General features: G+C 39.1%; 1 protein-coding gene across 6 annotated transcripts in view; it reads left to right on the forward strand.

Moving 5' to 3' along the window:
* Positions 1-24,914, forward strand: part of CCDC25 (coiled-coil domain containing 25) — a 42,159-nt gene extending 17,245 nt beyond the window's left edge. For 2 of the 6 annotated variants that reach the window (XM_014457066.2, XM_023756041.1), the window contains 5 exons: positions 8,315-8,390; positions 13,460-13,563; positions 13,777-13,979; positions 17,128-17,173; positions 21,946-24,914. In XM_014457066.2, coding sequence (XP_014312552.1) covers positions 8,351-8,390; positions 13,460-13,563; positions 13,777-13,979; positions 17,128-17,173; positions 21,946-21,975 — 423 coding nt within the window. In that variant the 5' untranslated portion in view covers positions 8,315-8,350 and the 3' untranslated portion in view covers positions 21,976-24,914. Of the gene's footprint in view, positions 1-1,932; positions 1,985-7,516; positions 8,012-8,314; positions 8,391-11,543; positions 11,588-13,459; positions 13,564-13,776; positions 13,981-17,127; positions 17,174-21,945 lie in introns of those variants that run through there. The other 4 variants (XM_006081945.3, XM_023756059.1, XR_002829880.1 and 1 more) reach the window with 4 other exon arrangements.
* The last annotated feature ends 418 nt before the right edge of the window (positions 24,915-25,332 follow it).

Consider the following 25,332-nt stretch of genomic DNA (forward strand, 5'->3'; position numbering starts at 1 on the left):
AGAACCCTAAATGTAAGACCTGTTCTGGTATATAAACTGTCGATCCTGGAGACATTCCTGGGCCTGCTAAGAAGGATGCAGTGATCTGCACTCCAGGGCAGGTTTTCCTGGTTCACTGCCTCACTCTGAGGCTTTACCTCTGAAAGTCATCATCTGAGTGTATACCAGGAAACCTCTGAGGTGCCTTTAAGCAAAGGATTTTCCTAGGACTAAATGAGAATGGAACTAATTCATCTTTAAACAAAGGAAAATAGAAATAGTATATGTTAGATCTCTGGAAATACTAGTGAGTATATTGAATTGTTTTTGTATTTCTTTTGGTCAGATTTTACATCAGGGGCCTTTAAGGAAAATCAGAATACAATTGAGCTATTATGGGTATATAGGAGAGTTGTTGTAAATAGAGAAATGGTTTAAAACAAATTGGAATGGGAGAAGTTACTCCTCAGTTGAGCTTGCTTATTAATGGGGTATTTTCCTAAGATCCTGAAAGGGTAATGAGATATGTAATTTCTAGATTTGCACACACAAAAAAATTTTTCAGAAGGGGGGGAATGCCAAACTGGAGATGACAATCTGTAGGAATCTTTTACATGGAAATGCAAATGAGTTAATGAACCAGTTGGAAAAAAATCAAGACGTTATTTATACTCACTTCTTGCTATCAGTAATGGTTAAGAATAAAATCTAGCTTTGTCATAGGCTGCCAAAATGTGTAATATTTTTCTGTATCCAAAGTAACTAGTAAGATGCTTAACCTCTTTAAAGAGGACATTAGAAACAGCATAATCTTAACCTTTATATAGAATCACACAGTGTGAACATTTCGCTTCTGAAAAAATACATTAATGCTAAGAAAATGTCTAGAGAAGTATATGATGGTATGTAATGGTGCTTCCTTAGGGTTTTATTGTACATTCTTCAGTCTGGAAAGGCAAGGACTAAGGAGGAGATGACTAAAGTTAACAGAATCACAGAGTGGCAATCATGTGATGCTAGGATTCTGGGATATCACTGGGTGTTGGAAGAGAGAATGTCAACTTCATTTGGTGAATTGTAAATATGAAAAACGTAATATCCCAAAATGTTCAATCAGGTGAAAAAGAAAGTATATTTTAAAAGATGTAATTAAATTGGTGGATGATAGAGCCGTAATGGAAGATAAATTTAGGACGTTGGGGTGGGAGGGCATTTGGATTTTTTTTGGGACAGTGTCATAAAGGGCAATCACCATGCTCTCCTAGGAGACGTATACTGGTAGTAGTGCCATTGCCAGATACAAGGCTGGGTGAATTCTTGGACTGTCCCATTTTATGATGAGTCTGTTTATTATCTTCATTCCTTACCTGATTCTTCCAGCTCTGCTTGACATTCTCTTTGGGTTGTTTTGCCATTGCTTGAAACTCAGGATGTCCCAAACCAAACTCATCTTTTACTCTAAATTGGTGCCCTCTCCTACTGTAAGGTATTTCTGTCATTGGTCCTATAAGTCTCCCAAGGCTTGCAGCATTGGCGTCTTGCTAACTACTTTTATTCTCTTCTCTTCTTAACTGAAATTCCTTGCCCTGCTTTCTCTAAGTCCTGTGCTTCAGTCAGGGACCTACCAAATCTCAGTCTGCCAGTGAAGCCTTTTGTCACTGATAGCACTTTCTCACTTGAAAAAGCACCCAGCATGAAACGTTTATTGTCTCCAGTACTCATCTTGACCCTTAGTCTCACACAGCTGTAGAACTTTTCATAAAGTTTACCTTACCTCTCCCAGTTGATGGTGAGGCCTGTGGAGGCCGTGACTGTGTTTTATACTCCCCATGTTGCTTAGCATGTGGTAGGCACTGAGTTAATACTTCCTGGATTGGAATGCTTTAAATGCAGGTGGCCCACGGAGATGGTTGTCTGGTACGTCTTGCTAAAAGTGGTTTTCATTCTTTGTAGGTTTCATGTGGACAAACTCTCTTCGGCTCATGTATACCTTCGATTACATAAGGTAATTGGATTTAAACATGGATTCATGACTTTTTCTTTAGTGATGAGCATCATATCTTGTCCTCTATCCTTTTTTTATGCAATTAAATTGCTTAAATTAATAAATATGTGCAAAGGTGTGAAAATTAGCCAATAAAGAGATGTCTTCCCCTGACGTAGAGAATCACTAAGGGACATTCCAGTGATTTTGAGTACTATTTCCCAGCTAGAAGCACTGCTCTATTCTGTCAGTGCAGGTGTGTTCTCTGTCACCTCTGCTTTCTCTCCCTTTCATTTCCATTGACACTACTGGACTTCCTATCTTCTCCAGTGGAGATCACGCTGTGGTTCTTTTTTCTAAGGCTCATGATTTTCCTGCATCACCAAGGGCAGCTGTTCCCAGTTATCAGGGGTTTTGGGGGTTTAAAGCACCATTATAGTAGGAAAGGAAGACGTTAATGTTCCCTAGTAACATAAAACCACTGTTCTTCCAATTTGTCTTTACATCCATATGTTATATTTTATATAGTTGAGTCATAGGGTGTATATATACTTGTTATGTGTATTGCTCTTTAAAATGTTTTATTTTGGGATGATTTTAGATTTACAAAGAGTGGGTACATCCAGTTTCCCTCAATGTTAGCATCGTACACTACCACAGATTTGTCACAACTTGGAAACCAACAATGGTACATTATTATTAACTAAAATACAGACTCTATTTGATTTCCTCATTTTTTCCATTAACGTTCTCTTTCTGTTCCAGGATCTAATCCAGGGTCCCACAGTACATTTAGTTGTCATGTCTGCCTAGTCTTTGGTCTGTGACAGTTTCTCAGTCTTTCCCTATTTTTCATGACCTTGGCAGTTTGAGAAGTATTGGTCAAGTATTTTATATTGGTTATAAAATACGATGTTTTTGTCATGAATAGACTGCAGTTATGGGTTTGGAGGGAAGAATAACAGAAAGGCCCTCTCACTTGACAGAGCTAGAAAATACATGTATTTATACTAATTCATGTATACACTCATGAACAGTTGTTTCTGTATCTCTACCTGTGTCCACATTTAGCTAAATAGGAGCTCGTACCATTGTCTCTGTCCAATCCATTACTACATGGGCCATTCTTGCTTTTCCTCCTTGCTTATCTGTAAGATCCTTCTCAGACGGGGAGAAACCTAGCTCCCACCATCCACCTTTTATTTGCGTATTTATTTGACTTCAATATATGTGCAAATGGTTTCAGATTTGTTAACCCATATTCCCATACAAAACAACTATATCAACTAAAGTACAGTGTTTATGTGCAGTTGTTTTTGTTTTTTCGCCTTACAGTTTCTAGTCAAAACAGTTTTCCAAAGTTACTTATAAGCTCCCTCTCCCCACCCCCCCAGCCCCCTTCAGTGATGTTTTGTCATAAGCTTGTAATACAATTAGATTCTTTTGTCTCAGTTGACCTTCCATCCTGGCATTGCCTGGTTGATTGTATTACTCCCTCTTTTTTTTTTTTTAAGTTGTTATGTAAGGGCTTTAAAGCAGCGGTCGCCAACCTTTTGGACCTCGCGGACCACCAGTTGGCGACCGCTGCTTTAAAGTTTTTTTTAATCCTCACCTGAGGATATTTTTCCATTGGTTTTTACAGAGAGTGGAAGGGAGAGAGACAGAGAGAGAAACATTGATGTGAGAGAGACACATTGATTGGTTGCCTTCGCACACACCCCAACCAGGTCTGATGATCAAACCTGCAACCTAAGTACATGCTCTTGACCGCAATAGAACCTGGGACCCTTGAGTCCCCAGGCTGATGCTCTTTCCGCTGAGCCAAACAGCTAGGGCTATTGTATTACTTTTGAAGTGACAGTCTATAAACTTTTTCATTTTACTGTGTTATTTTCATTTTTTTTTTGACTGACTGCTTTGAGTTGGCAGTATGCCACAATTAATATGAAAGCTTCTATGTCAAAATTTAGATTGTTTACAGTTTTCAACAAGAGAGAGAGGAAAGGCAGAGAGAAACATCGATGTGAGAGAAACATCGATCGATTGCCTCCCGTACTTGCTCTGATGGGGATCGAACCCACAACCTGGCTATGTGCCCTGACGGGGACTCGAACATGCCACCTTTCATTGATTGTATGGGAGGACACTCTAACCAACTGAGCCACACTGGCCAGGGCAAGAAATATTTTTTATGAACTGCTTTCTGTTTTTTCTTTTGAATTATTTTTTAGAGTAATTATCAGCAATAGAATTATTGGGTCAAAGATGTAAATAGTTTGGTAACTCCTTTTTATGCCAGATTGCTCTCTGAAAGTATTGTGCTAATTTAAAATGCTATCACATAAATACAGGTTTCCCCAACACGTTTGGCAATTTTGTAACTTAAAAAAAAAGCAACCAAATACATGATACTATTTCATTATGCTTATAATAGTCATTTAATTTGCTAGCAAGGTTAAACATTGTACCCCATCTTTACTTATACCAGTGATGGCGAACCTATGACACACGTGTCAAAGGTGACACGCAAACTCATTTTTTTGGTTGATTTTTCTTTGTTAAATGGCATTTAAATATATAAAATAAATATCAAAAATATAAGTCTTTGTTTTACTATGGTTGCAAATATCAAGAAATTTCTATATGTGACACGGCACCAGAGTTAAGTTAGGGTTTTTCAAAATGCTGACACGCCGAGCTCAAAAGGTTCGCCATCACTGACTTATACTCTTGTTTTTGAAAACTGTATTGTAAAGGAAGAGAGGAAGATTGTGAACTCTGTGCTGGAACAAAATTCTGAATTCTCCTAGGCCACTTCTTGCCATTTTGGAACTATTTTAAGTTTAAGTTTAGAAAAAATAGAGTGTGGTGTTACCAAATTTCCTTTTGGTTCACATGAAAGTTTTTCCTTTGGGTTCTGCTGTGTTAAAAAATGGAAATACTGGTGGTTATCCCAAGTTTGCATTACCACCAGTTTTTACTTGTTTGAATAGAAGTTTTAATGTTATTTTTGTTTAGAAGCACATATTGTGCTCAATAAAAATATGTGCTCTTTCAGAAACTCTTACCTGGTTGATCTCCTGCAGTAAATGACATAGACCTTTGTACTTAGTAGGTACCTAGTAAGTGTTGGAAATGCAATAGGACTAAGTGGTTCTGAGCTCAGACCCTAGGTTTGAATCCTATCTCTGCTGCTTGCTGTGACTCTAAGCAAATTATTTAACTGTGCTCATTTCATCATCTGTAAAGGGGAGCTAACAGTACCAATTTTATTGGGTCACTAGAGGCCTGGTGCACGAGATTCATGCACTTGGTGGGGGGTTGGGGAGTCCCTCAGCTCAGCCTGTGCCCTCTCGCAGTCCAGAAGCCCTTGAGGGATGTCCAACTGACGGTTTAGGCCAGTGGTTCTCAACCTTCCTAATGCCGTGACCCTTTAATACAGTTCCTCATGTTGTGGTGAGCCCCAACCATAAAATTATTTTCATTGCTACTTCATAACTGTAATTTTGCTACTGTTATGAATCGTAATGTAAATATCTGATATGCAGGATGTATTTTCATTGTTACAAATTGAACATAATTAAAGCATAGTGATTAATCACAAAAACAATATGTAATTATGTATGTGTTTTCCCATGATCTTAGGCGACCCCTGTGAAAGGGTTGTTCGACCCCCAAAGGGGTCATGACCCACAGGTTGAGAACCGCTGGTTTAGGCAGTCGGACATCCTTGGCGCTGCCACGGAGGTGGGAGAGGCTCCCACCACCATTTCTGCGCTCTCCAGCAGTGAGCCCGGCTTCTGGCTGAGCTGCACTCCCCCTGTGGGAGCACACTGACCACCAGGGGGCAGTTCCTGCGTTGAGCATCTGCCCCCTGGTGGTCAGTGCATGTCATAGCAACTGATCATTCTGCCGTTTTGTCAGTTTGCATAATTACCCTTTTATTATATAGGACTAGAGGCCCGGTGCACGAAAATCGTGCATGGGAGGGGGAAGGGTCCCCTCAGCCCAGCCTGCACCCTCTCCAATCCGGGACCCCTCGGGGGATGTCCGACTGCCGGTTTAGGCCCCCCCTGCCGGCCTGGTCACTCCTTACTGCCCCCCTGCCAGCCTGGTCACCCTCAACTATCCCCCTCTGCCAGCCTTGTAACCCCTTACTGCCTCCCCCTGCCAGCTTGGTCACCCTTAACTGCCCCCCTCTGCTGGCCTGGTCGCCCCACACAGCCTGCTAGTTCAGTCGTTTGGTCGTCCCTCACTAACCCCCTGCGGCCTGGTCGCCCCACACAGCCTGCTTCTTCAGTCGTTTGGTTGTCCCTCACTAACCCCCCTGCTGATCTGGTTGTAGGCAGCCATCTTGTGAGGGCGTGAGGGTTAATTTGAATACTACCTCTTTATTATATAGGATAGGATTGTGAAGATTAGATGAGCTCGTCTATCTGAAGTACTTAGAATAATGCCTGGCACATGCTAAGCATTGTAGGTGTTATTTATTTATTTATTTATTTTACTGAATTCAGTTGAATTCAACCCAAACCTTGAAGATCATAGATATTCAGCTGTGCTCTTTCCTAGGCTTCTTTTATTTTTAAAAACCCATAGAAAAATCTCACTTATGTAGAGGTTTCTTATCATATTAACATAGATGGCACAAAGCCCACAGTTAAAATTCTGATCTTTACATCTTGAGAGTACCTTAGACTCTGCACTCAATTTGTTTACTCTGACTTTATGAATAATGCTAAGTTGAGTGAGGTTTGTTTTTCTGCTCATATTATACTGGAAGTTGCAAAACAGAAGTGGAGATTGCTCCCGGAATAGTGACAGCCACAGGTAGTAAGAAAGGATATTAGGATATAGCCTGACATCAAGGTCAAGAAACGAATGTTTCCACAAGAACTCCATAGGTACCATATTCTGGGCCAATTCTTAGAGCATGGTTCTAGTTCTGGGTTTATCTCTCAGTTCTGTCACTTAACTAGATATGTGGGACTTTGGCCCACTTAACCTCACTAAGCTTCATTTTCTTCATTGGTAAAATGAGGGAAATACTATCCATTTTGTATGACTATGTAATACCTGGCATGTGGTGGGTACTCAGAAACTGGTAGCTATTGTTTTTTAATTTTCTTTTTGATTTATTTAGCATAGAGTCCATCAGCTCCTGTGTATTGTAGAAGCCCCTGAAGGCATCACTATCACTATATTATAGCCTAGTACAGTGGTTGGCAAACTCATTAGTCAACAGAGCCAAATATCAACAGTACAACGATTGAAATTTCTTTTGAGAGCCAAATTTTTTAAACTTAAACTATATAGGTAGGTACATTGTTATTAAGTTAATTAGAGTACTCCTAAGGCTTAGGAAGAGCCACACTCAAGGGGCCAAAGAGCCGCATGTGGCTCGCGAGCTGCAGTTTGCCGACGACGGGCCTAGTATAATGGTTGATATCCATAATGATGACATTGTGTAATCAAGATGTTAAATTCAGAATCCTCTGTGTGGTCAGAGAATTGCACAGGATGAGATACATCATTAAAGTAGTGACACACTTAAATCACTTGGTTTTGTGTCAAAATTTATATATTTGAGAGAGAGTCCCACTTAACACATTTAATATAAAGGAAATGAGTAGAAACATAATGGAATACATTTAATTTATCTCAAGTATTTATGTCGGTAGAACGTTTCAACCCCAGACAGAACTGCTTCTGTAATCCCATGCCTACTAGAAGTCAATACTGGGCTGATTTCCATTTGCTCTTGCCTCTGAAATATTTTTCTTCTGAAATGGCTTTGCTTATTCAGCTTTGACTTTGATACATTATCTGTAGAGAAGAGAATCAATATTATTTCTTCCTTATAGTGAATGGTTTCATTTAACACACCAAGAGGTTGCTTCCTGATTAAGGCTGAGGATAGATGACCTACTAGATGTTTGAGTTCCAGAACTATAAGGTGTCTCTTTGAGAGAAAGGCTATAGGGACCTCAGCTAAGAAGACATCCAATTGTCAAAAATAGACACCATTTCCCCACAACGTTTCTAGAGGTAAGAATGAGAAGAAGAAAGAGAAATTACTCATAGTTACTTAATATTTTGATAGTTTTCTATCATACCCGGTGTTTGTATTTTTTTACTTATCATCTATCAGTATTTTCTATATATCACTGCCTTCTCTCAGTTTAAATAAACATTCCTGTAACAGGCTTCAGTTTTCAGTGTTCTGAAATACAGTTGAAGAGCCTCTGCTTTTAATAAAATTGTTCCTGGTAAGTCAGCAAAGCCTAGTGAGTGCTCCAGTATCAATCAATAACAACGTAGTAGACCATTTGGTTTATTTTTGTGTTTCAGGGGGAGAACATAGAAGACATTCCAAAGGACGTATTGATGGACTGTGCCCAACTTGTGAAGGCCAATAGCATTCAAGGTCAGTTTTCATAGAGGTGCTTTCAGAATTAGCAATGATTTCCCTGTGTCTGAAATGGATTACATTTTAGAGAAAATATTCCTGACTTTGGCTTGAGTGAAAGGACTGCCATGTAATATGGCTTTGCCCTGTTTTGTTCTTTAAGATGGCATTTCTGCTACCTACCAAAGAACTAAAAAGTAATCTCCCCACCGCTTTAATGTTTATGACCCTATCTCAATTCTTTTACCTTGTTTTTCTTTTCGTTTTATATATATATTTTTATTAATTTCAGAGAGGAAGGGAGAGAGAGATAGAAACATCAATGATGAGATAGAATCATTAATCAGCTGCCTCCTGCACGCCCCCCACTGGGGATCAAGCCCATACCCCGGGAACGTGCCCTGACCGGGAATCGAACTGTGACCTCCTGGTTCATAGGTCTACATTCAACCACTGAGCCACGCTGGCCAGGCTTGTTTTTCTTACCTTGAATAGTAAGTTGTCTGTACTTGCCTACCTTTAAGGTTATTTGTAGAGAGACTTTCAGAAATCAGGATGTGTTAATAGCTAAGCAAGAAATGTCTCTCACAGCTTTATTTTTATGTTGTTTGATGTCTTTATTTCCACTATTTGCCATTATATACTAGGACTCAAGACTCCAAATCACTCCTGCTTTTCCTTCTTGTCTTCTCTTATTTTGTTCTTCCTATAAATTGTGAACGTATCAAATCAGTTGTTTATCCCCCAGAGAATCTTATTTAATTTGTCTGGGGCAATCTGTGAGTATCGGTATGCTTGACATGCTCTCCAGGTGATTCTAATGTGCAGAGAGAGTTGAGAACAATTGGTGATAAATGTTTCAGGTAGGGCCTGTAACACTGGGCTTAGTGCTTGTCTATTTTATTGACATAAAAATAATACAAACTAAAACGATTATATTCTCTTTTCTTGTTTGTTGCAACCTCTTTCACGTGTTCTTGTCCCATTTCCATGCCCCTGGCTAGCAGATGTGACTTTATTAAAAGAGCTTTAGACTCTTATTCTTGGCCCAGCCTCTTTTTTCTTAATCTCTACTAGTTTTAGAGGAAACAGAAACAGAAGAGTCATAACACAGAATTATTCTTCTCTCCTCTTCAGCCTTGCACAGCGACAGCTCACTTAGAAAAAGGAGCTGGGCCTAAGTAAGAGCTTCACTCTTGTGAGTCAGTAGCAGAGGATGCTGAGGAGTGAAGGAGGTTTTCCTTGCTGTGAGCTTTGCTAAGTATTCTCCATTTGTGTCACCGAGTAAAGTATTTTCCTCCGTGGTTGACCACCTTCAGCACTCAGAATCAAGGGACTTGGGGTTAAACTTGTTTGTATTCATAGAGTCTGGTCAGCCTGTTTTATATTCATCTTATACTCTCTTGCCAGATTAAACTTTCTAAAAGCTTAGATACTTCATGACACCCTCACCTTGTCTATACAGTTAAGTCCAAACTTCTTAAGCTGGCATTAAGCATCTTTGATCTGACTACATAACTCCTTTTCCCCTCAAATATTTCACACTCCAGCCAAACCAAGTATTTGCTGTTTTTCTATCTTTGCTTATACAGTCATATGTCATTTAATGATGGGGATGTGTTCTGAGAAATGCATCACTAGGCAATTTTGTCCTTGTGCAAACATCATACAGTGAACTTACATAAACCTAGATAGTATAGCCTAATACACATGTAGCCTATTGCTATTAGGCTCCAAATCTGTACATGTTCATGTAGTAAATACTATAGCACAATCGTAAGTATCTGTGTGATTAAACATAGAAAAGGTACAGTAAAAAGTGTGGTATAAAAGATAAAAAATGGTACACCTATATAGGGTGCTTACGATGAATGTAACAGGACTGGAAGTTGCTCTGAGTGAATCATTGAGTGAGTGAATGTGAAGGCCTAGTGGTGAGTGAAGGCCATGAATATTCCTGTATAGTATTGTAGCTTTTATAAATACTATACACTTATGCTACCCTACTTTTATTTAAAAATATCTTTCTTCAGTGTAGCCTTAGCTTACTGTAACTTTTTAACTTCATAAACTTTAAAATTTTTTAACTTTTTGACTCTTTGTAGTAAGAGCTTAAAACACACATTTGTACAGTTGTACAAAAATATTTTCTTTATAACCTTATTCTATAAGCTTTTTTCTATTTATAATTTATTAAAAATTTTTATTTTACTTTTTAAACTTTTTTGTTAAAAATGAAGACACTAATATACACATGATCCTAGGCTCCACAGGGTGGGATCATCAATGTCACTGTCTTCCACCGCCACGTCCTGTCCCACTGAAAGGTCTTCGGGGGCAATAACACGCAGATCTGTCATCTCCTGGGATAACAATGCCTCTTCCTGGGACACCTCCTATAGGAGCTGCTGGGGCTCTTCTTGAGGAGGTGTCACTCTTCTCAGAAATAGGACCATGGTGGTTTCCTTGGTTTGGTTTTTGTTTTGTTGTTTTTCCCATCAGATTTGCTTGCAAGCAAGTAATGCACCATAAATATTCTTCTCTATTAATGAAAACCTTTCAGTTGGGGTGAGGGGGTCCATGTTTTCTAATTTTAAGGATCTTGTTGAGGTCTGCAAAAGTGTCTGCTAAAATCTCCTCCACTGTGAATTTTCCTACGGATTCTTCTTTTTTTCTTTTCCTGAAGTTTCCCGTTCTCTTGCCTCTTCTTCAGCTATGTGTTCCTGTTCAGTTCCTATAACTCCTCATTAATTCCTCAGGAACCACCTCTAGGAGCTCCTCAGTTGTCCTACCCACACACAGGTAAAAGTTGATTGCCATGTCAACCACAGCCTTGTTGATTTTTGCAAACTCCTCATCCTTGGCAGTCGTGGATGAACCCCTTGAGTGTCTTCTTCCAGATGCCATTCATACATCACTAGTCAGTAGGACATTTTCAACTCCATGACTGAAATGTTATGTGGCACATGATTTTATCGTTCCCTCTGCTTTCAGTTTTGTCCTCCTTTTCAACCATCACAAGTCCACATCCACGCTGAGGACCAAGGTCAACATAATAGTTGTAGTAATAGCTAACATTGAATGTTAATGATATGCCTGGCACTGTGGTAAAAACTTTACAAATTATTTATCAGCCCTACTGAGTTAGATATTATTATTGTCATTTTATAGATGGGGATGCAGAGCTGAAAGAGAATTAAAGGAACTTACCCAAGGTATCAGACGTGGTAGAGACTGCATTTGAAGTCAGACACTCTGACTTTAAAGTCTTCTGTCTTTCCCACTAAGCTATACTAACCTCTTTCATGGAGCCTTTCCCTTCTCCAGCTTTGAGTGACCACTGCCCTCTCTGTACCATCTTACCACTTTACCTGTACCTTTCCGATACTCGATGAGTTCTACTTTTAATTGAAGTTATTTATGTACTTACCTGCACTCCTTTAGTCTTGAAAGGCAGAATCCATTGTCTAATCCATGTTTGTATCCCCCTTGCTCATTGGAGTTTTTTTAAAACTTTATTTTATTATCTTGAAAAGTTGCAAGAAAAATACAGCTCTCATATACTCTTCACCTAGGTTCAACAATTTTTCCATATTTATTTGCTTTCTCTCTGTGACATACTTATGATTAACTTTCCTATTTGAGTAATATGAAAGGAAATTGAGGCATCATAACCTCTCATTTATGTCCTCAGAATAAGGACATTTTCTTAAGTCAATGCATTACAATGATCAATTAAGAAAATTTAACATGGATCAAATGCTGTTATCTCATATACAGTCTGTATATAAGTTTTCCTACTGTTCCACTACTGTCCCTTCATAGCATTTTTTCTAATTCAGGATCATGTGTTATATTTACTTGGCATGTCTCTCTAGTCTCCTTTTATCCGGAGATACTTCTTTGTCTTTCAGGGCACTAATACTTTCAGAATGGAGACCAGTTATAGAATATCCCATGATTTGGATTGGTCTGGTGCTTCCTCTTGAATAGGATCGCATTACAAATTTTCAGGCAGTAATACTTCATAAGCAAAGTAAGGTGGTGGTCACAGATTTCTCCAGTGTACATGGTGATTTAATAAGCTGAAATATATTGTCACCTAATTTTGAAGGGCCTTAAAGAGTGTTGGACCAACGATTGAACTGATAATTTTTATTGTTGTTGTTAATCCTCACCCAAGAATATTTTTCCATTTATTTTTAGAGAGAGTGGAAGGGAGGGGGAGAGACAGAGAGAAACATCGATGTGAAAGAGACACATCGATTGGTTGCCTCCCGCATGCACCCCAACCAGGATTGAGCCTGCAACCGGGGTACATACCCCTGACCGGAATCAGATCCCAATCCTTCAGTCTGAGGACCGATGCTCTGTCCACTGAGCAAATCCAGCTAGGGCTAACCTGTGATTCTTTGAGCTGCCTAAGGCTGTTGGTGTAGAGGGGGAAATGTGAAGTGAAGGTGGTAAGGACAAAGGACAAAGAAGGAATAAACAGGAGGGCACCTGGCATCCCTTTTATCCAGAGCATCTCTGCTTTAATATGTTTCTTTGGTAAAAGAGGTTCCACTGCTAAAAGAAACAAAAACAAAAATTTTACTACACCGGTCCAGTGACCTCATGTTTCAGATGAGATTCCGAGAGCTGTGCGGACTTTCCCAAGGTGGCACAGCTGGTTTGTGGTAGGGCCAGGATAGAGTGCAGGTCTTTGGAATCCCAGGCCATGGCTTTTTGCTTTATCTTGCTGCTTATCCTTTATTGGATCAAGGACTCCTCTGAGAATCTGAGCAAATCTGTTTGGACCTTTCTCTTTAAAAACAGTATATAGTAAGTTTTGCATTCAATTTTAGGGAGTCTCAGAAGTCCCTAAAGCAAACCCACGGACCCCTGCTTTCTACTGTCATAATTTTGCTTGAATTGTGTTTGTCAACTTTACCGTTTGCCTTTTGTGGGTGTTTTGTGGTTTGAACACTTGATGCCTTGTTCATGCTAAGCTTTTCCTTCATTGGATTATGGTGGTTTGCCAGTGGGTAAGGGATCACTGCTCAGTGTCATCCTGCCTGCATGTTGAAGATAGTCTCTCTTGGCAGGCTGCAAGATGAACAACGTTAATGTGGTATATACACCGTGGTCTAACCTGAAGAAAACAGCTGACATGGACGTGGGACAGATAGGCTTTCACAGGCAGAAGGATGTAAGTGTTCTGCACCACCGAGGGAGGCGGAGTCCTGCCACTGAGTGGGATATCGTCTTTTCTGTCTAACATCTTTGTTGTTGAGGGCTCAGCATGATGTATGTTATTTAAAGAAAATTAGGCTGGGTGGCTGAGCCCCTGGAAAGCCTCTCCCCTGTTCTTGGGGGGAAATCATATAATAAAGATTCAATATTTTCCCCGTCTCCCTGAAAGGTGAAAATTGTGACAGTGGAGAAGAAAGTAAATGAGATCTTGAACCGATTAGAAAAGACCAAAACGGAGCGGTTCCCAGACCTAGCAGCAGAGAAGGAATGCAGAGACCGGGAGGAAAGGAATGAGAAAAAAGCCCAAATTCAGGAAATGAAAAGGAGAGAAAAGGAAGAGATGAAGAAGAAGAGGGAAATGGACGAACTTAGGTATGTTGGAGCTATAGTATTGGTATTGACCTTGAAGATTCTTCACTGTGATTTTAATCAGGATGATACCCTGAAAAAAAGAAAAAAGAAAAGAATGATATGCTGGTGGAGGAAGAGATATAAAACAAGTTCAGAGCTTTAAATGAGTTAGAAAAAGACATTTATACTATGTTGGTCAAGTGAATTACCCTTTTATAGGGGCAGGATATGAGAGTGTATGAAATAAAATAGCTAATTTCATTTTTGAATAAACCATAATAAGTTATCCTCAAAGTTTGGTTTGTAAACATCTTCAGGAAAAAAAAAAAAAGATGCTATATTAAGAGTTTCGCATTGACTAGCTATGATATTTGAATAGAGTTGTCTTAGCTCTAAAGGCCAGTGCTAGTAACTCTTAAAAGTTGTTTTTAAAACCTCTTTTTTACATTTTATGTGTTTTACATTTTGAAAGTTCAAATTAATGTAGTGAGGTCTGCTCCAAAACACTGCATTTTTTTCTTTTTTATTGAATTTATTGGGGTGACATTAGTTAATAAAATTATATAGGTTTCAGTTGTACAGTTGTATAATACATCATCTGTATATTATATTGTGTGTTCACAACCCCAAGTCAAGTCTACTTCCATTACCATTTATCCCCCCATATCCTCTTCTACTTCCCCTACCCCCCTTTCTCTCTGGTAATCACCATACTGTTGTCTGTGTCTTTAATTTCTTTTTCAAAACACTACTATTTTTTAACGTGTTTTTTATTGAACTTGAGAGAGAGAGAGAGGAACATGGATCGGTTGCCTCCCATACACACACTGACCGGGGATCTAACCCACAACCTGGGTAATTGCCTTGATTGGAATCGAACTGACAACCTGTGGTGCATGGGACAATGCTCCAACCAACGGAGCCACACTGGCCAGGGCATCAAAACACTACATTTTAAAATAATAAATAGTAGTTAAAAATATAATTTGGATCCTGAAATTCTGGTGTATAGGGCCATAAGAATACTTGACTCTATTAATTTTCTATTGCTACTATAACAAATTACCACAAATTTAGTGGTTTAAAACAGCCTAGATCTATTATTTTATAGTTCTCTACGTTAGAAGTTTGATGTGGTTTCCACTGGGCTAAAATCCAGGTGTCAGCTGGGCTATGTTCCTTTCTGGGGCTCTAGGGGAGAATCTGTTTTCTTTTCCAGCTGTTAGAGCTACCCACATTTCTTGGCTTGTAACCCCTTCTTCCATCTTCAAAGTTAATAACATTGCATCTCTGACCTTTTTCCCATGGTCATAATCCCCTCTTTGATCACAGCTTCTTTGCTTTCAAGTTCCAATGTGGTGACATTGGGCCCATCCAGATAATCTATGGTAATAATCTCCCATCTAAGATCCTTAACTTTATCACATCTGCAGAATAGTCCCTTTTGCCATATTAAGTAACATATTTATGGGTTCTGGGGATTGGCATGTGAACATCTTGGGGTAGGATCGTTATTCTGTCCACCATACTGAATCTATACAGATGTATAGTACTATACCTGAAGAGGCCCACAGTTTTTCTTTGTGAGAGAAGAAAATTAATTCTGTGACTAATTCCTAGATTTTCCCAGTTATCCATAGATATCATGTGGTAAGTGTACCAATAGGGGGAAAAAAAGTATTGATGTGTTATTCTCTTTGGGAATGGTATAGTAACAAAATGAGCTGTCTTGCCATATCCTAACCCAGTTTCTTTGGATTACCTGGGTTATTAGAAAGATTGTTGGGTCAGAATTCGGTATTATGATCAAGTACTGGAACTCATTAGTTATCCATATACACACGTGTTCCTGTTGGGGATTCTGCTAAAACAAAATGAGGAGCTTCATAGAATTCCCAGGTGTTATCCTGAGTTATATTTGCTAACATGAATCAGACTAATGCTAGATTTAAACATTTGATATTACCTAGAATTGCAAGTCTGCTTTCTGTTAGGAGTGGAAGAAAAATGATCAACTCATCAGTGTGATAAAATATGTGGAATTTTGAGTGATTATGGGATTTAGAATAGTTTATTCATTTTTGGTTTTGTTTGTTTTTAAATATTTTTATTGTTTTCATAGAGGAAGGGAGAGGGAGAGAGAGATAGAAACATCAATAATGAGAGAGAATCATTGATCGGTTGCCTCCCACATGCCCCCTACTGGGTTATTGAGCCCGAAACCTGGGCATGTGCCCTGACAGGGAATTGAACTGTGAGCTCCTGGTTCACAGGTCAATGCTCAACCACTGAGCCACTCCCGCCAGGTCCTTACTGCTTTTATTTTAATAAATTACCCTGGGCCTCAGAAAACCAAAAACAGTTGGTGTGTTCATTTCTGAGAAACATGTGCCACAAAAACGACTTCCATATGCTGCAGAAGGTAGAAGAATGTGAAGCAGGGCTATAGCGTGATGAACCCATGCAGTGACATATCAAAGATTCGCTTGGCATGTGCAGAGCTGCTGTTTGCATGCTGTATTCTGCAGCTTTTGTGAAATTCCAACAACAAATTCTAACCACTGACCCACACCAGCCAGGGCACCAGTCATTTTTTTTTTTTTTAATTAAGATACTTAGGAATAAAGTATCTTTTTTTAAAAATATAGTTTATTGATTTTTTACAGAGAGGAAGGGAGAGAGATAGAGAGTTAGAAACATTGATGAGAGAGAAACATCGACCAGCTGCCTCCTGCACACCCCCTACTGGGGATTTGCCCGCAACCAAGGTACATGCCCTTGACCAGAATCGAACCTGGGACCCTTCAGTCCGCAGGCTGACGCTCTAACCAGCCAGGGCACCAGTCATTTTTTATAGTGGGGAAGACCATGAGTTGGATATGGATATATGAATCATGTCTGCCCTTGGCTATAGGTGAATTTCCTCATTTATATAATGCCACCTTCCACACAGTTATTGAGTAGGAGTGAGTGCTTTGTAAACTATAAAAGTGCTATGTACATCTTATTGTTTGTGGATATTTATCCTTTTTATATTGTAGTCTCCTTGAGGGCAGGGATTGTATTTTTGTTTGTTTTCGAAAGACCCTCAGCAGTGCTAGATACATGTAATATTCACGTAATTCTTGCCAGCTGGCTAACCTTATTTTAAATGTGTTTTTTCTTCCAGGAGCTATTCATCACTAATGAAAGCTGAGAATATGTCTTCAAATCAGGTATGCTCAAGTTATTTGCTCTAATGTTGTGCCTTGAAATAATTCAGTAGGAGTTATTAATAATTGAGTTACTGGCCAATATTGACTCACATGTTGCACAACTATAGAACACTCAGGTGGCTTCTATTAGGCATTGCCTCTCCTTCCTTGTGGACTTCCTCATGTGTTTGTTTTTGAGTAGGGCACCTTGTGTCATCCCTTGTCCATTGTGAAGTGTGGGTCTCTTAGTACTTACAGGGCTTTCTCATTCATTTCCCTCTTTCCTACTTGCAGGCATGCAAGAGTGCCTTTATTTATTAGTGTCCTATATGAATGTGACTATACATTCTATATTACAATTGAGTGAGAACAAAATTATCACCTTCGATTAAAAAATTAAACGGAAGTATTAACTTTAAGATCTTATCTGTATAAGTGACTACATTGATTGTTTTCATGTTCCTCAAGACCTGAATTAAAGAGAAATGGTAGTCTGTTTTATCGTACTGAAAAGATCTCCTAGCATTAGCACCTAGTTATTTACTGACATATTGTTCACGAGTACTATCTTTCCCAAAGTTTATTTTGAAATGTCTGGAGGTAGCACAATGGAGCTATTATTAAATTGTCTTTACCCAAAATAAAACTGAGTGAATATATTTGCTATATTGAATGTTTATAATATAGTTTACAAATATGTGCTTTAGATTTGTGTTTTTCAGTACACTAGGCATGATTGCATGTGGCTATTTAAATTTAAGTTAATTAAAATTTAATTTGATTTAAAAACTCAGATTCTTAGTCAGATTGACCACATGTGGCCAGGGACTACCATATTAGCACAGAAATAGAACATTTCCATCATCACAGAAAATACTGTTAAACAGCACTGCTTTAATACTTGAAAGTTATTAACAGAATTGAAGGTCCCTCAAAAATCATCTAGTCAAACACCATATTTAGTGCATGAATTGGAATTGTTAATAGGATTTTACATCTTGTTCATATCTTCATATCCTTCTAGATGTAATAGGAATAATATCTTTATTCCTAGAAGGACTAAATTTATGAGGATTCGTTATGAGTCAGAGATGTGTCTTTAAAATTTATTCCTGAAAGATTCCAGAGTAGCATTATGTAAGTAAATAGAGCCTTGAATTTGAACTTTAGAGATGTGAACTGTCATTTACTAATTGAATAAGCCTAATAAGGTTATTTAACCTCTTTGAGGGTGTATCAGCAATAAAAAGAAGGCATGTTACCTCATGAGGCTGTTCTAAAATTTATACAAGGGCATATGTGAAAGTTCTTCCTTGACTTAGTCACTCTATAAATATAAATGGTCATTATTATTTCTTACTCTTTAGTTCTTCGTTGCTATTTTCCCACAAGTATCAGTATCAGAAGATGAGAAACAGTTAATCCCTTCTGGAAACTGTTAGATTTCTTGAAACTGTTAAAGTAGTTTAACAGTTAAACTGATTTCTTTAACATCCCCCAAATCTAATGTCTTTGTTGTGGTGGTAGTTGCTTATTAAGGGTTTCTCTTATTCAGGGGCTATTTTCCAGCATAAATCTGGCACTTATGTTATGCTTTCAGGCATTTTCATTCCCATCGTTATGGATTTTTAAAGTTTGGATGTTCTGGAATTATGAAGTAAACATAAACACATACACACATGAATGTAAATATATACACAAATAGCATCTGATTATCAACAGATGTTAAAAGTTCCAGGATTAGGAAATCAGATTTGTAGACCAAAGGATTATAATCTGTTATTTGCTACCCCTGTTCCTGAGCTCCAGGTTTGAATCACATTCAAGTTTCCAAGGAAATTTTGTGCTGGTTTTGATCATTTCTTGCAGTTGAAGGACTCATAGCTTTTTCTTGTACTTCAAAAGACTAAGCTTTAATTCTCCTTGTAATCATCTATGTTAAGGGGATACAGACCTTTTATGATCCCTTTTGGCAACATGATCAGTCAGTTTTCAGTTAAAGGCTGGTGTTTATGTACGATAATTTTTAATTTAGTTTATACAAATATTAGTCTTCCACTCTTAAGTTGGTTTCAATTTTGAGTTTGTGCTCTTCTGTTTAGGTTAGTTCTCTTCAATCTATAAGTTCTTTCTGGCCATTCTAAGTTTGGTATGAGGAACCATAACAATTACTTTTAACATTTTATGTGCTCATCATCTTGTAAGTGGATAACAGGAAACCTATTTTGCTATATTGAAAAAAACATTGACTCTTAAAGGGAGTCTAGAATATAAATATTATCCTAATAAAGCTTTGGAGTTCAGATATATATTTAAAAGTTACTCTAATCCTAAAATGCAGTTTCTCAGACACATGGGAACTCTTTGCAAATGTAACTCACAGCCTTTATAGGGAATGATGCATTTTCATTGTCACCAACCTAAATTATCTTAGTGAGTTTTTCTTTTTTTCTTTCCTTCTTCCTTAATAATTCTTTATTGTTGAAAGTATTATATATATTCCCTTTTCTCCTCCATTGACCCCCTCCAGCCCACCCCCCTGCCCCAGGTCTTCACCACCCTATTGTCTGTGTCCATGGGTTATGCATACAAGGTCTTTGGTTAATTGCCTCCCAACCACCCACCCTTCCCCGCCTTTCTTTCGAGATTCCACACTCTGTTCTATGCTTCCATGTCTCTGGATCCACTTTGTTCATCAGTTTATTTTGTTAATTAGATTCCACATATGAGTGAGATCATGTGATATTCTCTTTCTCTGACTGACTTATTTGCTAATTGAAGAGAAGGTCCCTCCGTGCTGTCTCAAAGGGTACTTGGGCTGTTTCCAGATCTTAGGGATTGTAAATTGTGCTGCTATGATGAACGTAGGGGTTATACATTCTTTCTGATTGGTGTTTCGGTTTTCTTAGGATATATTCCTAGAAGAGGAATCACTGGGTCAAATGGCAGTTCCATATTTAATTTTTTGAGGAAACTCCATACTGTTTTCCATAATGGTTGCACCAGTCTGCATTCCCACCAGCAGTGTAGTACTAGGGTTCTCTTTTCTCCACATCCTCACTAGCACTTGTCATTTGTTGATTTGTTGATGGTAGCCATTCTGACAGGTGTGAAGTGATACCTCATTGTCGTTTTAATTTGCATCTCTCCGATGATCAGTGACTTTGAGCATTTTTTTATATGTCTCTTAGCCATCTGTATGTCCACTTTGGAGAAGTGTCTATTTAGGTCAAGCATGTCAAACGCACAGCCGGCGGGCCGCATGCCTTGTTTAAATAAACGTGGGCCGCAAGTTTGACATGCTTGATTTAGATCCTTTGCCCATTTTTTAATTGGATTGTTTGTCTTCCTTCTGTATGAGTTCCTTATATATTTTGGATATTATTGGTGAGTTTTTCATTCTTGGTGTTTGGGATCTAAAGCTCACCTTAAAAGATATAGGATGACTCATTCAACCTCTCTAATGCTGTTACTCAGTTTAGGACTCTAGGGCAGTCACACTTCCAGAGTTTGCATACAAGACAGGCATTAGTGTGCTCTTTGTACAATTATTATTTAAGGCATTTTGACTATGGCCTCAGTTTGCTTTGTTAATTGAAGAGAAGCTCACAGAAAACTACTGAGTGAAACTGGAAGTTACCCCAGACTTCACAGAAACCCTTGTTTTTTACCTGTATCTCATTTTTGCCCACCCACCTCAAGTAAGAGCTATTAAGGAGAAAAGCATGTATACCTTTAAGCCCAAGTCCTCTTTCCCTAACACTCAGGTGTCATACGGTGGGAGCATGAGAGAAGCTGAAACAAGTGACATTTTCAAGCCAATGTACCAGAACTTACACTGTGAATGTTATTTTTTTAAATATGTTTTTATTGATTTTTAGATAGAGAGGAAGGGAGAGGGAGAGATAGAAACATTGGCTGCCACCTGCACACCCCCTTACTGGGGATGGAGCCCACGATCCAGGCATGTGCCCTGATGGTGAATCAAACCCGGGACCTCTTGGTCCATGGGACAACGCTCAGTCCACTGAGCCACACCAGCCGGCCAGGGCAGTTTCTTAGGGTATGCAGTATCTCAAAAAGAGTCTGGGCTCTATTTTATTCTTTAGTTTGTAAGCCATACAATCAAATCAGTCCCTTTATCTGTATACCATCATGTATGTTTTTTTTTTAATCAAAAAGTTGTCAAGCCAGCTAACTTTGAAATCCTATGGCTTCCTAATAACTTCAATAACTTCCTAATAACTTTTCCTAGTTTAAAAAACAAAACAAAAAACCAAACCCATCTGCAAGTCACAAATAATGTGACAACCTTGAAGCTCAAAATAGTGAAATTTAGGCCAAAAGTATTTTTGCATTTCAGCAGCATTGTTGGCATAAGAACGTTGAGGCAATATTTGATCTCATATTATTTGGCGTATTTGTTGAAGGAGCAATTGCATTTTTCTGTTACATCCTATACTCAGTTGGTTGGGCCTTATTTCATAGTTTGGATATAATTGGTCACCTGTTGTGTAATCCAGGCCCAACATGAGGAACTGTATTAAAGTGTTGCTGCATTGGAAGGTTGAGAACCACTGCCTTAGAGACTATAGCTGCTAACAACCTATTCTAAACAATTAACAATTTAAGATAGAGAAGTGATGAGTGAGTTTAATTATTTTACTTTTTCCTTTCTGAACTCTACAGTTAGGCATAAGGAGGGTTGTTACTTAAGACTTAATTATAAATTTTACAAATCGAGTTACATATTTTTGAAGACTTTTATGGTTTCACTTTTTTGTTTCCTACAGGACGGCAATGATTCAGATGAATTCATGTGAATGGAGAGATGGACCTTTTAAAGATGTGAATTTAGGGACAGTTGCAGACGTTTTGATGTCATCCATGTTCTGAGTTATGAAAAACAAACCACCTCAGTCTATACAAATATCAACTTGGGAATTTTTTTTTAAAGGTGTTCCTTTTTTTGCCGACAGAAAAGGATCAGATATGTACATATATATATCAGATATAGTTGGACTTGAAAATTAGGAAAGTGAAAATATTTGTGCCCGAACATGTCTTGGTAGCTCACGAAAGTTGGCTGCTCTTTTTCTTGGGATAGACTTTAGAACGAACCAACTCTGAAAAGTATTTCTGGTACTGTGGTTAATCCCTGAAAACAGATGTCTTGAAAAGCTTTTTATATTCTTAAAATAGCTTCACTTCTATTAAGGAGAATGTATTGGTGAGCAATATATAGGAATGTTCCTCTCACCGTCAAATTCCTGATTAGAAAAAGATGACAGTGAGTTTTGAAGATGATAGTGATATTTTCATTCATGTTCCATTGTGTTGTCTGAGTCAAGTAGCAGAGTTGTCCTCAGCAATCAGCTTGCCCTAGCTTCCACTTTCTGCATCCTCATTGTCTGAGTGAGGGCCTCCTTCTAGGTACCATCAGACTTAAAGAAACATTTGGTGTTAATCCAGGTTGGCCTTGTGTGGCAGTTTTCACCTGAGCACCAAGTAACCCAGGCCTCAGAGGTTACAGCTTCCAGGCCCTGGAGTCATGTCTCAGCACTGAGGGGAGAAATCGAAGGGAGGCTCTAGGAATCGATGTAGGTTACCTGATTTTTGTCTTGGAATACAGCATAAAGCAAAAGTCCATGTTGTAATTATTTTTTTAAAAAGAATTAAGCATTTCACTAGCCAGCCAAGTAATTTGTTTATTTACCCTGAAATAATATTTATTTTGAGTTGTAACCCCAGAGTTCAGATTTCTCCATTGTAGACTCAGTAACTTATTATGTAACAGGACTGCTCATTCAAACCACCTGCTTTCCAGTGTGATTCTGAATAGAAGATATATTTTTATTGAAGTGTGTAAGAGAACCCCGGCAGAAAGAAACAAAAGAACAAAGCCTGCAGGCCAGGAGGCATACAGATTCACATTTTAACCACACCCAGAACTGTACGTGTAGCATTCTTATTCTTGTTCTAACCCAGCAGCAGTGACCTCCAACAGATCTATCTGTGATAGCACCTTGGGACTGTGGCTAAAACCAGAAGACTCCAGTGTTTCTATTTATCTCAAGTTGGGGTATGGGGATGAACTGGAAAACTCCCGGAGGCATAAGTTGGCCAAATTTTGAGACAGAGTATGGGAGACAATTCCAGAAATTAATTATGTGTGTGTTTGTCTAATGATATTCAGCTTGGAGTTCTGTGATTTAAATATAATAATAAAGAATATTTTTTTAATTTGGAAAGACATTGTTAGAATTTGCTTGTAATCCCTATCCTTAAGATGGTTTTGGAGAGCCTCTGGCTATAAAAACAAAACAAAAAAGTTATCTATCATAGGTTCAATCTGGCTGGTTCTACGAGGGTATCTTCTCTCACTGATAGATGCATCTCTCCCCAGAGGCCCACTGGGTCACAGTGGATGACCTTTCCCAGACACACTGTTGATTGGGTGTAGGTCAAGCATGTTAAATTTTTTAAATGTTCTATAACTCAGCTTCTAAATGTCAGGGGCCTCTCTTCTGAATTCTCCAAGTTGAATTTGAAGCTCAAGCCTTTTCAGCTGCTCTGTGCTGATTTCCTCCGGCCGCTGCCTCTGCCTGTGTGCTGGGGAGTTTTCCCCTCAGGTCTCGGTCCCAGAGAAAGCAGGGGTCTTTTCTTTTGAGAACATTGGTTCAGTGTCAACAGGTCAGACTCTTGGCACTGAAGTCATTTCATTTCTTGCCGTTGGCATGTTTCCGTAACTTCCTATCGGAAAATTCCAAATTAGTGGTATTTTATGAGTTGTGCCCTTGATCAGATTTGTACATCCTGAGGATTTCTCTTTCCAACTGTCTCCAGTTTCTGTATTCTGTTAGATCTGCATGCAGGTGAGGTTCACTTTATTTCACAAACTGCTCCGTTATATTCCTGTAGCTTTAGAATTCGTTTCTTATGGGCCTTTGTGGATCTAGATGACAGTCTTTGGGCAAGAGAGCTTTGTCACAGTGCTTGGGCAGTTTACCAACATGGAAGGTTTGTGCATTCGCAGGCGGCCATAGGCTGTAGTTGAACCCTTGCAATATCTTTTGTTATATTGTTTTAACTTTTTGAAGCATGGGTTTGGTGAGCCTTTTTTTTTTTTTTTTTACTGTTTAGTGCCAATGGTTTTCCCCACTCAGGAAGGAAGGGGGGCCACGCATACAGCAAGATGAGAAAGGGAGAGTTCAGCTGTGGCCTCCAGTTTAAAAACAGCTCTTCCTCCCACTGTCCCATCTGTCCGAGAGGGGACGCTCGTTTTCCAGGCTGGAACAGGTTATGGGAAAAACTGAGCAGGATGGAGAAATGAACACTTGCCCAGCCTTCCTGAGCTGTGAGATTGAAGCCTTCTCTTTCTCTGTTTGATTTGAAGCACGTGTGCACTGTGTGTGTAACAAATCCCATACTCAGAATGATCATAGAAGAATGAGCGCATGACCTTTTGATTTTAAAGTAGATTGTGAAACAAACTGTCAGTGTAAAATTAAAAACTTAAAGTCCAAGCTAAATGTATGTGAAGGCCCAGAAATGAGGACAGCACTGCTGGCGCCCGACAGGCTCACATTCCAGCGTTGCGAAGTGGGAGCTCTTCTCTGCTGGACACACGTGGGCCTCACCTGGAGCAAGAGACTTGATGTGCATTGTGTCATTTCACAAATGAGATGGTGCCACCTGCCTATTTACCATGTCCTGGATGAATGATATGTAAAATGCAATAAAGCTTATAGTTTGAGTAGAACCAAGTGTGTGTGTATGTGTGTGGGTTTTCACCTTTCTCCTCCAAGACTCAGTCTCAGGGATGTGCAAGTAGGGAGAAGGCGGTTCTCGGCTGCCTGACATGATACCTTCAAACTGAGCTTTGCTTCTTTGAAGGAGAAGATGCAATTAGAGTAAAGCGAAGATTGCCCAAGGATTCCAGGAAGAGAACCATGGAACCTGGAGCGCAAGGGTCAGAATTTGAAGGTTACAATTTAACCCCCCCCTACCCCCCCCCCACCCCGCCCCAGGTTCTGCCTGAGGTCTTGACCAGGGTGAGTCTGCCAACATGAAGACTTGTTGGAATGGTACCATTGGTGAAGGTAGTGGCTCCAGACCTGTGTTCTGTTAATACATTCACCGCTTCTGTGGTAGTGCGTACTCTGACGTCACTCAGAGAG

The sequence above is a fragment of the Myotis lucifugus genome, unplaced genomic scaffold, assembly GCF_000147115.1.
Source record: "Myotis lucifugus unplaced genomic scaffold, Myoluc2.0 scaffold_1, whole genome shotgun sequence".
NCBI lineage: Eukaryota > Metazoa > Chordata > Mammalia > Chiroptera > Vespertilionidae > Myotis > Myotis lucifugus.